The following is a 14,434-nucleotide window of genomic DNA, read 5'->3' on the forward strand; positions in this document are numbered from 1 at the left end:
CTCTGTTGCAAGTGAGGAAGGTGAGATACAGCCCTGCAATCTATCTGACCAACTGTGTGCTTGGGAAAGAGGGGGGGGGGGGGGGGGGGAGGAAACCCTCCTGCCCCCTCCAGGCAGCTGGCTGGAGCTCTTGGAGCATGTGATTTAATCAAGATCATTGTCTTGCTGCACAGCCATGTATCAGAGGGACAGGGAGAGCTGCGCACTGCCTATGCTCTTCACGGTATCCGCAGACTGCAGGGCCTGAGGCAAACACCTCAGCCTTTCAGCCCCATCCCTGCGCGTTCTGGCCTTCTTCTCCAAAAGGTTGTGCTTTTTTCATGAAATATATCTCACTATTTTAAATACTCCAGCAGTGAGTTCTCCATCTCCCCCCAGTAAGCACTGCAATGTTTCACTGCTTTCACAGCTGAGAAACATTAAATTCTTTGAAGTTAACTGTCTCACCACTGTCTCCAGTCTTAGAATCTGATGGTGTCTGCCTGAAAAATTGGTAAATGGCTCACATTGGGCAGTGCTTTGCCAGTATCAGCACAGAGGTGTATTGGTCACATCCGTTTTCGCTTTACTCCCCATCCCCAAATTCATTTCTGTGTCCTCCACCCCTGGGTTGGAGGCAGCAAGGATACAAAACTGGAAAGGGAATGTGAGACACACTTGGCTTTTTATGCTCTCTGTAATGCTTAACCAAAATTTAAGAGACAAAGGGGAGGGAAAAAAGCTTTATCTGAAGAAACGAAAAACTTCAACTTGATAATGATAACAGCAGAGTGCGAGTCAGAAATAAGCATCAATCCAGGCCACAAACGCTGAGGCCTGCAGGTTAAGAGGATAATGTACAAGCTGTGTTGTTGAATACGGTTTAAATTAACATTAATCTTCTGGCAATCAGTCCTTGGCGCTGTTCAGAGCCATTTTGCAGAAGTGTGTGGTAACCTCTAATGGTTGCCTTTCACCACAGTGCTTGATTAGGGGCTAAGGAGAGATTTATTTCCTTCCTTTGTGCGCTGCCTGTTCTGTTCTTGTCCTTCTAGCAAAGGGCTGTGGATATTGGGGTGGCTTTTAGACACCTATGGGATGAGACTCAAACATGAGGACACCGCCAGGAGTAGCTGCAATGAGGCTGGTTGGGCTGTGCCATGTCCTGCACGTAGAGCTCCAAGTATGCAGAGACATTGGCCTTGGTGGGTCCTGAAGTGTCCTGATGTGATGTGCTGACTGCCCCTCCTCTCCAGAGCAGGTGCAGGCATCAGGACCCTCCAGCTCTTGCTAAGCAGAAGTGCCTCAGTTTGGACCTGCACTGCAAGGGAATTTATGTTTTGAAGTATTTTTTAAACAAGATGTTGCTTCTTTTCCACCCAAAGCATGATGGAAAATTAAATTGGTGCTTGCTGTATATTAAAGGGGCAAATTCCAGAAAGAAATGCATATTGTATTTCAGCTCAGAGGGAGTTGCAGTGGTTGATAATTCCAGGCGATTGCTTGAAAAAGAAGTGATTGCCTACACTACTCAGATTTTGACCAGCCGCAACTGTGAGAGACTTTACGCTGTGGAAGAGTTCTGTTGTTCTAATAGAAACCCTTTCTCACCCTTGTTTTTCAAGGACCAAGACAAGAACAAGCCGCTATCCACTCTGGCTAACCTGGCCATCACCATCACAGATGTACAGGACATGGACCCCATTTTCATCAACCTGCCCTACAGCACAAACATCTATGAGAACTCGCCTCCGGTAAGGGCTGCTTCCCTCCAGTACCAAGGGGTGATGGGATAGGGTGTAGGATGGAAAGCACAAGGTATCCCTAAACTGCTGGAAGAAAACCTCCCTTTTGCAGGAGTGTCGGTCTGTCCTTCCATCACTGGTTTATGTTGTTAGGGAAACAAGTCACAAGAAAATGTCCAAATGGCATCTCAATAAGGGCAAAATTTTGAGGTTTTAGGAAGCATGAAACCAAAGTAAAACATTTTCTTGAATGTTTTTTTCTTAAATGTTAAGAAGGTTTTATGTTGTTCTTAGCACACACTCACCTCCTTTCCCCCTGGCATCCACACATGCCATTTCTAATAGAAAACTTGAAGAAAAATGGAAATGTTCCTGAAACGAAGCAGTTTTGAAAATGCCAGAAAGATCAGCCATTTCAGCACTTTGAGTCTTTTCCCCCAGGTTTTACCAAATTGATCCAATCATTTCAGTTCTTCTGAAATTCAGTTTGTCAGCAAACTCACTGGTTGTGGAAACATCTCTCCAACTCGAAGTGCAGCAGTGCCTTTCTCCTATGGGGAGTGTGCTGGGCAACTTCTACTCCTGTCAACCAAAACATCAGCCCTAGTCAGCAACACCCACCTTCCCACATCCCATATCTTCACCAAGAAGGCATATGTTTTTGTATGTGGATGGTGAAACCTTCTGTCCTAGAATGAGACAGCATTAGGCTTCCATAACCACACATCCATCCCACATGGGATCTGTTGTGCTGGATCTGAAACACCTGATGGCTCATTTCATTTAGTGGCAGAGTGGACTGCATCTCACTTGAATGTCTGCCTTTTTATGCACTTTGGAGCAAAACTCTAGCTCTGACTGCTCTGAGAGTGCTGGATCAATAGGGCTGAGTCTTACTGTCAAAAATCTCACCATCAGACAGCACATTACCCATCTGCCAACCCAAAGATGGCCAAAAAATGGCTTTATGAATTACCTTCATGAGGTTCAATGCTGTTTGGTATTTCTGTTTGTGGTCAACATGAGCCACGGGGTAAAGAAAACACTGCTTAGATCACTCTTAACTGCTGGGAGATGACATAGCCTTAGATGAAATTATAGAAATGGAAGTGCTGTGAGTATCAAAAAGCATGGACTGCATCGCCTTCATGGAATGACCTGGTGTTCAGGAAAGGAGATCTCACTCAATTTAATGGCATTTGCTGAGCTGGAGCTAAACAATCCATTTAAACAAACATACACCAGAGTTATTCCCGGGGTGTACAATATTTATGGTGGGCAAAGCAGCAAATACTCTTTGTGCAATCCAAAATGGGAAATGAATGAAACTTTACTCCCCCACCCAATTTCTCGTGGCCATATATAGCGTTTCTAAAAGCATCATCATTGAGAAAAGCAAGGAACAAAAGCAGCATTTGGGTCCATCTCACAGCCTTGGTTCCCAAAGGGACAGTGTGATGAATACAGCTTGTGCTGGCTGACCTTCTCCCATCATTTTCTCCACCACTGCTTGGGGGTGAGGGAAGTCGGAATTGAGGCCCATTGCTGAGTGTGGCCACTGCTTTGGAGGGTCCAGACCAGGACCAAAGACCCATCCTTCATAGGAGACATCTCAGCATTTGAAACAAGCACATAGTCTGCCTGGGGTTTCCATTTGGATTTTCTGGTGGCAAGTTTCTCCACGGAGCCCTCCTCATCATCTCACCTTATCACATGAGGGAGTGTATGCCAAATGGCTCCATTCTGGAAAGGATAACAGCAGATTTGGGTGAGGCAACTGGGCTCAGCCAGCTTCTGCCCCAGAATGGGCTGCCATGCAGCTGATTTAAGCTGACAGCCGTAGTGCTTTTGTAAAGCTGTAGTGCATTTGTGGGGATGTTTGCCACACTGAGGACGTCTTCCAGCCCCAGATCTGGGGACGCAAGAGGCTTCTTTCCACACCCACTCCCTTGCTCCCTTTTTATCTGCAGTGCACAGCATGTCTGTGCTCCTCTATCAATGTATCGGGTGAGAATACCTAATCTAAAGTGTATACATTACCTAATAAAATCCTTCTTATTTGGGATTATTGCATCAAATTTTAATTTCCTCACTCGAGCAACAGCATGTCAGCCAGCCCGTCAGTGAAGAGCCGATAGAAGGTGAAAAGAGTGGATAAACTGCAGCAAATTACTGCAAACAGATCTCTATCAACCCTTTGACTGGAATTGACTGGAATTAAGAAGTGAGAAATAGGATTTTTGCCTCCAAATCTGCCGTGGCAGCTTTCCGAGGTGCTCCCCCCTCCACCAGCTCCTCCTGGTGCTGTGCTTTGCCTTTCAAGTTCCTAATGCTGCAACAGAGGAAGAAGAAAAGGGGGAAAGGGGAGAGGAGTGCTGCAAATTCTTTGCCAGACTGGGATCTGGTGGCATAACTGGAAGCACTCAGGGTTCATACTTCTTCAGGTATGAGAAGGAAGGAAAATGTCTTTCAGGGCCAAGAAAGAGGATGCACCAAGGAGAAGATTTGCCATCTCTGGAGGTGTTGTGCTTCCTTCTGTGCAACTGGTTATCATCCTGAACTGCCTAAGGTGTCTCTCCCAGAGCGCTCAAGGCTGGTTTTTCATCCTTGGGTTCTTTTAATGCATCCATCATCGCACCATCTGCGTAAGCTGGATAGCATTGCTGATGCTATAGAGAAGTTAGTACAGGCTGGAGAAGAGATGCTGAAGTGAGAGCTGCTCTTGGACATCGGCTGATACCTGGCCCAGGCACCCTCGCAGCTTCACTTTGGGGTGAAAGAGGAGGAATCCACTCTCTAAGAGATGAGCTGATGCCCCTGAAAATTTGCTCCCACATGGAGCCTTGCAAAGGCAAGGGAAGGGCAAGACCACTGGTGCTTAGTCTGGAGATCAGCAAGTGTGTTCCCTTGCAACAGCATGGTATGTATCCATGTAAAATATCATTAAAACAGTTTTAATTCTTCAGCACCACCCCCTCCTCTCCAAAAACTCCTTGGGTTAAAGAAATAACACGGAATCAGTGCTATTTTTGCCCTAGAGTCTCAATAGCTCCGAGTTAATTCTTTCTTACAATATTTCCAGCCCATCAGTGTGAACACTTTATTAAAAGCTCAGGGTTTTATTAAAAAAGGATTGATTTACCCCTGCCCCTCTTCAAAAAACTCTCAAACTTTGTTTGGATAATGTGCCATTCTTTATTTTCTTTACCTTTTTTCAAGTGTAGTCTCTTCCAGGTTATTACTTTTCTAAATCTTCTGCCTCCTTCCCTAGAGGGAGAGAGTTATTCTGCTCCAGTGTTCCAATTTATACCCACCACTTGCTTTAAGAAGTTCCAGAAATATTTGGGAGACTCCAAGAGCCAGAGGTTCTTGCCATGGATTGCTGGGGCAAGCCCTGGGCAGAGCTCCCGGCCCTGGAGAGTATCCTGGGATTTCTGTGAGGAAATGGAAGCCTTGCTGGATGTCTTGTTTGTTGGTGGGAAGTCAATCTTTACCATTACGTGATGGCATTGACTGAGGGTTTAGCTCCATTTTGTGTGTTTGGTGAGCAAGACACTTCCTGACTGTTGTGGCTTCTAAGAGATGTGTAGGGTCAAATTTTGCATCTTCCCTTCTCCACATCTCATTTAATCTCTTACTGAACCAGAATACCCTTTCCCAATGACCATGCTGAGTGATCACGCTCCAAGGCCGCATTGTTACTGTTCACCTTAAAACAAGTCACCACCACCAGCTAGATGAACAGGCATTCCACCTGCCCTGTGGCACTGCTCCATTCTCTTCTACAGAAGGTCCAGACTGACCCTAAACATGATGTGAATGCTCAGGGATCATCCTTGTGTTCCTGGGATCTGGGATCTGCCGGCTGGAAGCCTTTGTGAAGGAGTTGGCAGGAAAGACCGAAGATAGCTGGACTGTGAACAGACACCAGAGTCAATCAGGTCCCTGCCTTTGTCCCAAAAGATGGCATCTAGGAGCAAAAAGGACCTCAGATCCACTCTGACACGTTTTCCTCAGTCACTGGTGAAGCACACCTCATCCAGAGGAGGGGCTTTTGGGTCTTCACTAATGCTCAGCCATTGCTGGAGCCCTGCCTCCTTCTGCCTTTTTTTCTGCCCCTCTTCTCCACATGGCCTTGCCCTCCATTCCACATCCCTTGCTCTGTTTCCCACTGGTTTGCTTCCCCCTTTCCTCAGGCTCCTTTGGGAAGGACAATTACTGTCCATGATTTAGAGGCTCTCCAGCAGCTGCTGAGGTTTGCCAGCCGAGTGCTGCTCACAAGCCAGTGCCCTGGGATTTACAGCTCGTGTTCAGGGTTAACAGCAGGGATGTACTTAAGCAGTCTATTGAAATGCCCTCAGAGGTTTCGAGGGGCAGATCTGCCTGATGCTGAGAGCTGAGGACACAACAGGTCCCTACACTGCTATGGTGGCCTTCAGCTGATGGATGGTGGGGAAACACTGCTGCCTGCTGCTGTGCTCCCTTGTTAGATATGCAAACATCTCTGTTGACATTTTCTTTGAGGGCAAAAAAAAAAAAAAAAAATTCTCTTTCCACTGTTTAATAAACCAATGAAAACAAGAACAGCTGAGTTGTAAATTTTTTCACACTACATTAATTATGTGCATGTGGCTGTGTTTGTATTCACATGGGCTCGCTGCAGTGCGGCAGGGGAAACACAGCTTCTGGAGCTGACAGAGTGTGTGATAGTTTTATTTCAGGAGCTAAACAAGGTTTGTGGGTCAGATTTGGGGGCTCTTGGCCTCAAGGATTTTGCTGCTGGGCTAAGAAGCAGGCTGGTGGACTTGCAGGAATCTGTGGGCAACTCTCTGTTGCCAGTGCCCATCCAATCTCCTCCATCAAAGGTTAAAATCTTTGCAGCTCCCTTAGGCTCAGTCCTGCTGGTCCTTTCCAAGGGTGGGTGAGCAGAGCTTTGCTGCCCTAACATTGTTTCTGTTTCCTGCAGGGTACCACAGTGCGGATGATAACGGCCATCGACCAGGACAAGGGCCGGCCCCGTGGCATTGGCTACACCATCGTCTCAGGTAAGTCATGGCTGGGATTAGGAGAGGGGTGCCTTTTGGGGTGGGCCTGGTTGTTCTCAGGAACACAAGTTGGACACCTTGCAAAGGCTGCTCTGAAGCTCAGAAGTTCTCCCCAGTGTGTGTGGGCATTGATTTGGAGGGATTGCTCACATGCAGTGGGGCTGGCTGGCAGCTCTGTGCATAGAAATAGTTTCCTGTTTCACTCCCATAAAGCTGGGCTGCTTCACACGCTCCCTTAATCGAACCCAGGTTCAAGGTGATCTCACCTTGGCTTTCAAGTCCACTGATCCCAGCTACAAGCGCCCAGGTCTGCCTGCCTTTGAAGAAGCAAGGATTATTTATTCCTCTAATTCCCTCTACAATTTATTCTAATACACCCCAGCACAAATTAAAGGAGCGATTCCCTCAGATCACGTGGATCAATCTGAGCAGAGAGCAGCGGGGTCCTCTTTTTTTTTTTTTTTTTTAACTTATCCAGGCCCTTTCCCACTGGGGAAATATTTATATTTATGCTCCTCTTTGGCTTTCCCATGGAATAGCCCCATTGCTACTTTGTGGGAGTGGGAGACAGACAGACAGACAGCAGTACCCAGAGCCAGCCCCCATCTTTTCATACACACTAGCAGCTTAATCCTGCCTCAGTGCCACCCAGCGGGGAGCCGCTCCCTATCAGAATATCGTGCAGAACACATCAAAGCCAGCGATGCTCAGGCTGCTTTGAATTTATTTATTTTGCTTTCCCCAAGCTGACAGCACGAACTAGTTGGGAGATATCTCCCATCATTGCCAGTATCACTCCCCCCTCACCCTGCCTCTTGGTCGCAAACCAAATCTGATTTTTCTAAAGTCAGTAAGGCCATGAGTGCCATCTCACCCCTATTTAAGATGTTCTCTTAAAATCTCTACCATTTGCCCATCTTGCTCAAGAAAGACGATGCTATGCTGGTCCAGCAGTGGGAGCGGACTGCTAGCGCACCTCCAAAATCCCGCTCACCCCAGGCACATGGTTTTTTTGGCCTGCAGGTAAAGCCTAATTAATGTATCATTATCCTCAGTCATGATGGTAAAGGTCAGTGAGCAGATTTTGTGCCTGAGCTGGTAGATTTTTATGGCAATTTTGCAAAAAAAATAGCAGTCTAACATATGGGAAGCAGGACGCAAATTAAATTAGAAACCAACCGTAAGCAAAAGTGAAAATGGGCAATGGAGGCTGCAATTAGAGAGGGCTGCGTTGGGGGGAAGTGACAATGCTCCCACATGACAGTGGCACAAGGTGCCAAGCCTGAGGGCACAGGGCTTTCACACAACCCGATATTGGCATCTCCTTTGAATATACAGTAGAAAGAGAGTTACAAAGCAACCACCGACCCTTCAGAATGGGTGTGGAAAGTATTGGCTTGCTTCAGAGATGGGTCATGGGTATTAATTTGGAATTTCTGCTGTCCTGCTCAGCCACAGCCATGCTTGGGATATAGTGTGGGAGCCCTTATTTACGCAGCCATCTCCAGGCACAAGGTCCTCCTGTGACAGCACGACAATAAAACTAGAAGATTAACCATAACCACATAAAACAAGACTGAAAATCTAACTGTGTGCCACTGCCTTACAAGGCTGTTAACCTAAGATCAGATAGGAGAACTGGTCTGGGTAGTGATCCGTGGGGGTGCCTCAGCGAGCCATTTCACCTGTGGGTTGATGATGCTCAGCCTCTGAGGTCAGGTCTCCTTTTGAAGGACAGAGAATTAATCCCAGGCAGTAATCCACAGCTCCTTTTTGGCAGATTTATGGAGATAGCTTCTGTGCTGGGGACTCTGCCTCATCATCTTTCATGTCCCAGGTGAGCAGGTGACTTGTGTGCCATGACCTGCTCCAGATAAGGCTGTTCATTGTGGGAAGCTCACGACTGGGAGGCAGATTGATTTCCTGGTGGCACCACCAGGTGATGGGAGAGCGACAGAGCTCTCCTAGGAGCAGGATTTTTATCACATATTAAATGGGTTGTGCCACTAATGGGCATCACCATAGTGGTTAAAGCTAAGGGAAGAGCAGTGTCTGTCAGTGATGTCAGATTTCTGGTGTTGCAATGGATGGGCATGAGGGCAATCCACACCTCGTTAGTGGGACTTAGGAAGCCCCGCAGGAGAGAAGGGGAGTTCTGAGAAGCTGTTCCCAGGGCTCCCCAGAAGCATCATTTTTCCAGAATTGACTCTTTAAGGAGGCTGGTTCCATTGCCAATGAAGTGCTCGCGTCCTAAAGCTGGAGCATCCCGAGGGAAGCAGGAATTAAAAGTCATTATTTGCTTGATGTAACAGAAGTGTGAGTTACAAAAGCAAGAGGGAGGCATATCTGAAGATAGCCATTCTCTGGCTTTCTTCTGTTCTTGCTGCTAAGGAATAAGAATCTTTTTACCAAATTAGCGTGGGCTAAGGATTTGTTTCACACAGACCTGGCTTGTCCACATGCCTCCCTTCACAAAGGCATAACAAAGCTCCAAATGGAGGTCAAGTCCCACCCCTCCTACTTTTGACCTCGATTAATAAAGAAAGACAAGGCAAAGTAAACCATTTCCCTTAAACCAGGCAGCAGGGAGAATCCTTGGAAATATAACCTGCTGATTTTAACATTCCCAACGCTTGGCTGTGCTGGCTTTTTCCCACATCAGGATTGCTGGGTGAACTGCTGGGGTGTTGATGTCCCCATAAATCACAGCTGCTGGGAGGGCCTTGCAGCATGATTTAAAGGCAGCCATCACCACAGAGCACCTCTGGAGGAGGGCATGCTGATGGGTGGGAAAGTACCTGACGCCAAGCTATTTATCACCGGCTGTTTTCCCACCCTGACAGTGCTCACAGAAGCGGTGGTGGCTGCAGTCGTACCCTTGGGTTTCCTTGAGTTAGTGTTGTGCTTTGGCTCTGTCGCAACCCAAGGATAACTGAGGTGCAGAGGGGACGATGGATATTTGGAAATTGAAACACTCCCACTTATACGTAAATATAAAACATGGTCTGTGTTTGATTGCGGGGATCTTCTTTTTACCTGCCTGTGATTTAATATATCTTTGAAGCGCTGGTAACCACTAGATGAACCTGTGCTCTTTCTCTTCACGTCAGGGCTAGAGATAATAAGATGTTCTGAGATGTTCTGTAGGATGAGAGGTTTTCTGGAAGGTGTTGATCCCAAAGGTGCGGGTTTTAGTTTAAAATCTGGTTGAGTTGTCCTGGACACATCACTGTGCTGTTTCATGTTCTCCTTGTGTGACTGCTTGCTGCCTTTAGCGGACTTGGAAATCCAGACCAATAGCTGCTAAGAAGGTGCAGGACTGAGCAGAACCAACATTTACAAGCATTGCCTTGTGCTCAGTGCGCAATGAATGCAGGGTGGGCCCAGGCAGATATAGAGGTCAGAAAGGGATGGGAATGTCCTTCCTTCCTTTTCTTTTTCCTTTAGAGCATTGGTTGTGGTGGTCCAAGCTTAAGTATCTTATAAATGACAAGTCTGGGGTAAGACACTGGCCTTGTCGTGCTCTCCTGCCTATCTCATGGGACAAAACCTCAAGGTGAAGAGTGGTCGCAGCAGCTGATGGGCTCTTCAGACGATGATAACTGTGTCTGTTGCTGACTCTGTGAACCACATCCAACAGCATCTATTTCAGCACTGAGGAGCCCTGACAGAGCACATTTGGACTAATAAATTACCGGGCGTGATGTGTAAGATGGGTTCCCCTTTTGCAGCTTGTGAAAGTCATTGGCTGCGAGCAGGATGCTCTCTGGCATGAGTCGACGCACATGGCCAGGTTGGCAGCATGGCTGCATCCCTCCTGTGGGTGTGAGCGATGCTCAAAGGCCAAAGGGACAGGGAGGAAGGAGGAGATGCCAATATCTTCTTTTCTTGCCTTTTTTTTTTTTTTCTCCTCAATCCTGGACTGGTGCCACCATTTCTAATGGCCTTTTTAAACAGAGAGAGTTGGCTGAGGGCAATTAAACATTACGGCCCTCATCTATAAAACCCCTCGTTGTAGCAGTGTTTCTTCGTGGTGATGCCTGGGCCACTGTCCGCTCCTCAATGAGCCTGGAAGAGCACTGGGGGTGGGCTGCTGCCATCCATCTCTTTGCTCCTAACCCTGCACCAGCTGCTCCTTGCCTTCCTGGCCACGTGGGATACAGGAGCTTCTGCTGCCTCTGTACCCACACCAGCATTTCCAGTGCTGGTTGATATCTCTTAAATAACATTTATATTTCTGTCCCAAAGCATATCCCTTTTTATTGTTGTTTTTTCCTTTACTTTGTCTTTTGGGATATTTTCAAGCATCAGGTGCTTTGCTTTTCCCCTTGCTCTGTGCTCTAGCCATCCACCCTGTCCCCATCCCTCCCACAGCTCCTGAGCCACACACGGGATCACTGGTGCTGAAGAGCCACTCCGGGCATGGGCTCGGGGTGGAGCCATGGAGGAAGACAGTTAGTAGGAACATTGCTCAGCAGGTCACTTTTCTTCAGTGCTAAGGCAGCCACAATTGTCTCTGCCCATGTCATTAAACAAGTGTGCAGATCTCATGGTGGGGACAGGAAAGTCTGTGCCATCCGTGTCATCTGAGAAACAGGATTATCCAGGGTCTGGGCTCAGCTGAAAAGCCCTGCAAAGATTCACCCTCCCCTCTATGCCCTCCGTCTCGTGTCTCAACATTGATACAAAAGCAGCAGGGCATTAGCCATAGCATCAGGTCACCACCACGTAGGACAGGCTCTGCTGGCTTACTGTCCCCATGGCCACCACAGGTATGCTGGGGCTTGTGGCATGCAGCAGTATGGTGGGCAAATGGGTGAAAGCTGATGGAGAAAGGGAGGGGAGCTGGAACAGGGAGAAATTATCCATAGAGGGCTGAGGAGAAAGGCAGGGGGGAGTGAAAGGCAAAATTGGCTATTTTTATCTTTCTTTCTCTCATTGCTGTGAGAAAAGGGAGGAAATGTGAAGATGATTAGAGATTTTTGTAAATGCCTCTGGGGATGGCGCATTGTTCGGCAGCACGAGCTCTTTGGCAGGGCTCGTGGCTGGAAGTGGAACGAATGGCTGCTTAGAGAGGCACTGCTAGCAAAATTTCGGATGTCTGCAGAGGAACGGGGATGGGGCCACTTCGCTCCCTTCCCCGGCTCCTTTGCAAAGGCAGCAATTCTCTGTGAGAAGACAGAAGGAAACCCTGGAGGGCAGCAGATGTGTATCTTCTCCGTGAGCAGTGGTTGGGAAGTTGAGCCAAAGCAGAATCTCTGATGTGCAGCCTGGGAGAATGTCAGATCACTCCTTTATTCCTCTAGCTGTCAAAAATGCCTGTGGATACCATATTTTTATTACAGTCTATATCAGGGGGTGCATATCAAGATCACCCTGATACATAAAACCTACCACAGCCACATGGCATCAGAGAGCATTTAAATTCTTAGCAGGGCAACTTAGTGCATGTTGTGGAGCACCCTTCAAGACAGGCAGCGGGAACAACAGGGTTTAGTGGTAGGGATGGGCTGAATGGCTGGACTAGGTGATCTGAGAGGGCTTGTCCAACCTTAAAGAATCTGTGATTCCATACCCCTCTGAGCTGCTGCTGGTACTGCAAGAAGCCATGCATGGGTTCATTAAGATGGATGGCACTCAGTAGGCCACTTCAGATGGAGGGAAAAGAGCATCAAGGGCAGAAATGGGGGAGAAAGTTGTTACAGCTCTCAGGAGGCAGCCCGGGAAGGAGAGTGGAGAGCAGCAGTGCTGGTGCCTGTGTGCCAGCATGTAATCTCCATGCTCATCACTAATTTAGCAACCACCATGGTATTGTGGTGGGCCAGCATCGGGTATCCTGAGCTCCAAGCACCAACTGCTTGCTTTTGTTTGGAGGGCAGAGAGAGAACCTGTGACTGTCACAGGGGTATCCCCAGTGCAGGAAATTCATCCTTACAGCATCTGCTGGCCGAGAGACTCAAGTGTCACCTCAGTGCTCCCTTGGTGTCTGTTTCCAGGGGAGGAGCCAAATAGGCTGCTCACTGGAAGCACCTGGTGTGAGTGCAAGGAGAAGTGCAGAGGCCAAATTTGGCTTAGATAGGAGAGAATGTGGCAGCTGTCTGAGGGCATCACATCTGCTAACAGTAGATGCAAGGGCATAAATACAGGTCTAGAGCCTGTAGTATGTACTCCAGCACCTCTCCCAGGCACTAGAGATGTCCACCTACAAGGAAAGCACCATTCCCAGCTGGGCAGGTTTGTGGAGGAGGCCACTTACAACCATTTAAAGCACACTGAGGCACTGCACAGAGCCCAAGCACTGTGTTCAATCATGCAGATGCCAGCAGGAAAGAATCTCATGTCCTCCCTGTGCTTACACTGCCTCTTGGTTTTACCAGGCAACACCAACAGCATCTTCGCTCTGGACTACATCAGTGGAGCACTGACCCTGAATGGGCCACTGGACCGAGAGAACCCCTTCTACAGCTCTGGGTTCATCCTGACGGTGAAGGTGAGGTGCTGGAAACCCCTACGGAGCAGAATGGGAGAGCACGCAGATGGAGGTACAAATCCTGGCCTTGGGGCTTCTGGGGGCATCCACAGCTGTGAGCCATCATTCGCTGGCCAAAGAGATTTGGTACAGCCCCTGCAGGATGGTCTGAAACGTGCCTGCCTCCATGGAGCCATTTTTCGTGCTTTGCCTGGCCTCCAGCTAGATCATCCTGCTGTTCTATCAGCCAAAGGAGCGATGCCAGAAGTTGCCTCGTCAAGAAAACGCACTGGAGCATGGCTTGCAGCCCCACCTGAGCAAGGCCCTCAGCGCCGCTCACAGCCCTTTAATTAAAATCAATACCAAGCAGGGCAGCTGGTTGGAAACACATTTAAGAGTATAGATTCTGCTGGGCCGGGCTGGGGAAAAATCAGCATAGCAGGAAGGGTCATTGATTGAGAGGGCAGCAGCCTGCTTGCTTCAGAAAGTGCAGTGGGCACAGCTAGGGGCAAACAAGAAATTCCTCCTCCCAATCTCAGATGCAGGTCACACCATGAGGCTTTCTGCATGAGGGAGAGAACTGCACCAATCTCTAGTATCTCTTGGTTTGGAGATTTATAGTTTAAACTCAGTAGAAATTGAGAGAAGGGGGAAAAAATTATACATGTGTTGTCTGTATTTAACAGGGACAGAAATGTTAGTTTAGTCTCAGAAAGGTCTGCAAACATGAAAGCTTGCTCACTTTCCTGACTGTATGATGCCAGGCTTCCAGCCATGTGATATTGCGCTGCTGGACCTCGTTTCTCCTCCCCACAAACTTCCCATCGTCCTCCGATTGCTACCAGGCTGGCCCTGTGATGTCCCTGCCTCTCCCACTCCCAGCTGGGTGCTCCTGGCTGAGATCAGCCCATTCTGCTGGGAGTGCAAAAGCAGTGAATAGCAAAGAGAGGGGATAAGAGGAGGGACTGCTGGGAAAGGCAGTTTGCAAGCTCTGCAATAAAATCTGTGCTCTTTCCTTTGGGGAAAGCAAAATTAAAGTCATTCTTGAGACAGAGGTGCGATACAGAGTTATGACCTAGCTCTGTGTTTAGATGTTGCCAAAGCTATTTTAAGGTCTTAATCTTGCTTTCCCGAGTTGCCCTAGTTTCCTGTGCCTTCAGCAGTACTTCTGTGGTTAGCTTGCACCTCAGGAGAAG

At 48.1% G+C, this 14,434-nt stretch overlaps 1 protein-coding gene across 1 annotated transcript in view; it reads left to right on the forward strand.

Annotated features, from left to right (window-relative positions):
• CDH23 (cadherin related 23) overlaps nt 1-14,434 on the forward strand; it is a 128,426-nt gene that overhangs the window by 58,146 nt on the left and 55,846 nt on the right. The window contains exons 8-10 of the mRNA XM_052676613.1: nt 1,605-1,733; nt 6,691-6,769; nt 13,147-13,259. Of these exons, the coding sequence (XP_052532573.1) occupies nt 1,605-1,733; nt 6,691-6,769; nt 13,147-13,259 (321 nt within the window). The remainder of the gene's footprint in view (nt 1-1,604; nt 1,734-6,690; nt 6,770-13,146; nt 13,260-14,434) is intronic.

The sequence above is a fragment of the Tympanuchus pallidicinctus genome, unplaced genomic scaffold (assembly GCF_026119805.1).
Source record: "Tympanuchus pallidicinctus isolate F22 unplaced genomic scaffold, pur_lepc_1.0 scaffold16, whole genome shotgun sequence".
NCBI classification, from domain to species: domain Eukaryota; kingdom Metazoa; phylum Chordata; class Aves; order Galliformes; family Phasianidae; genus Tympanuchus; species Tympanuchus pallidicinctus.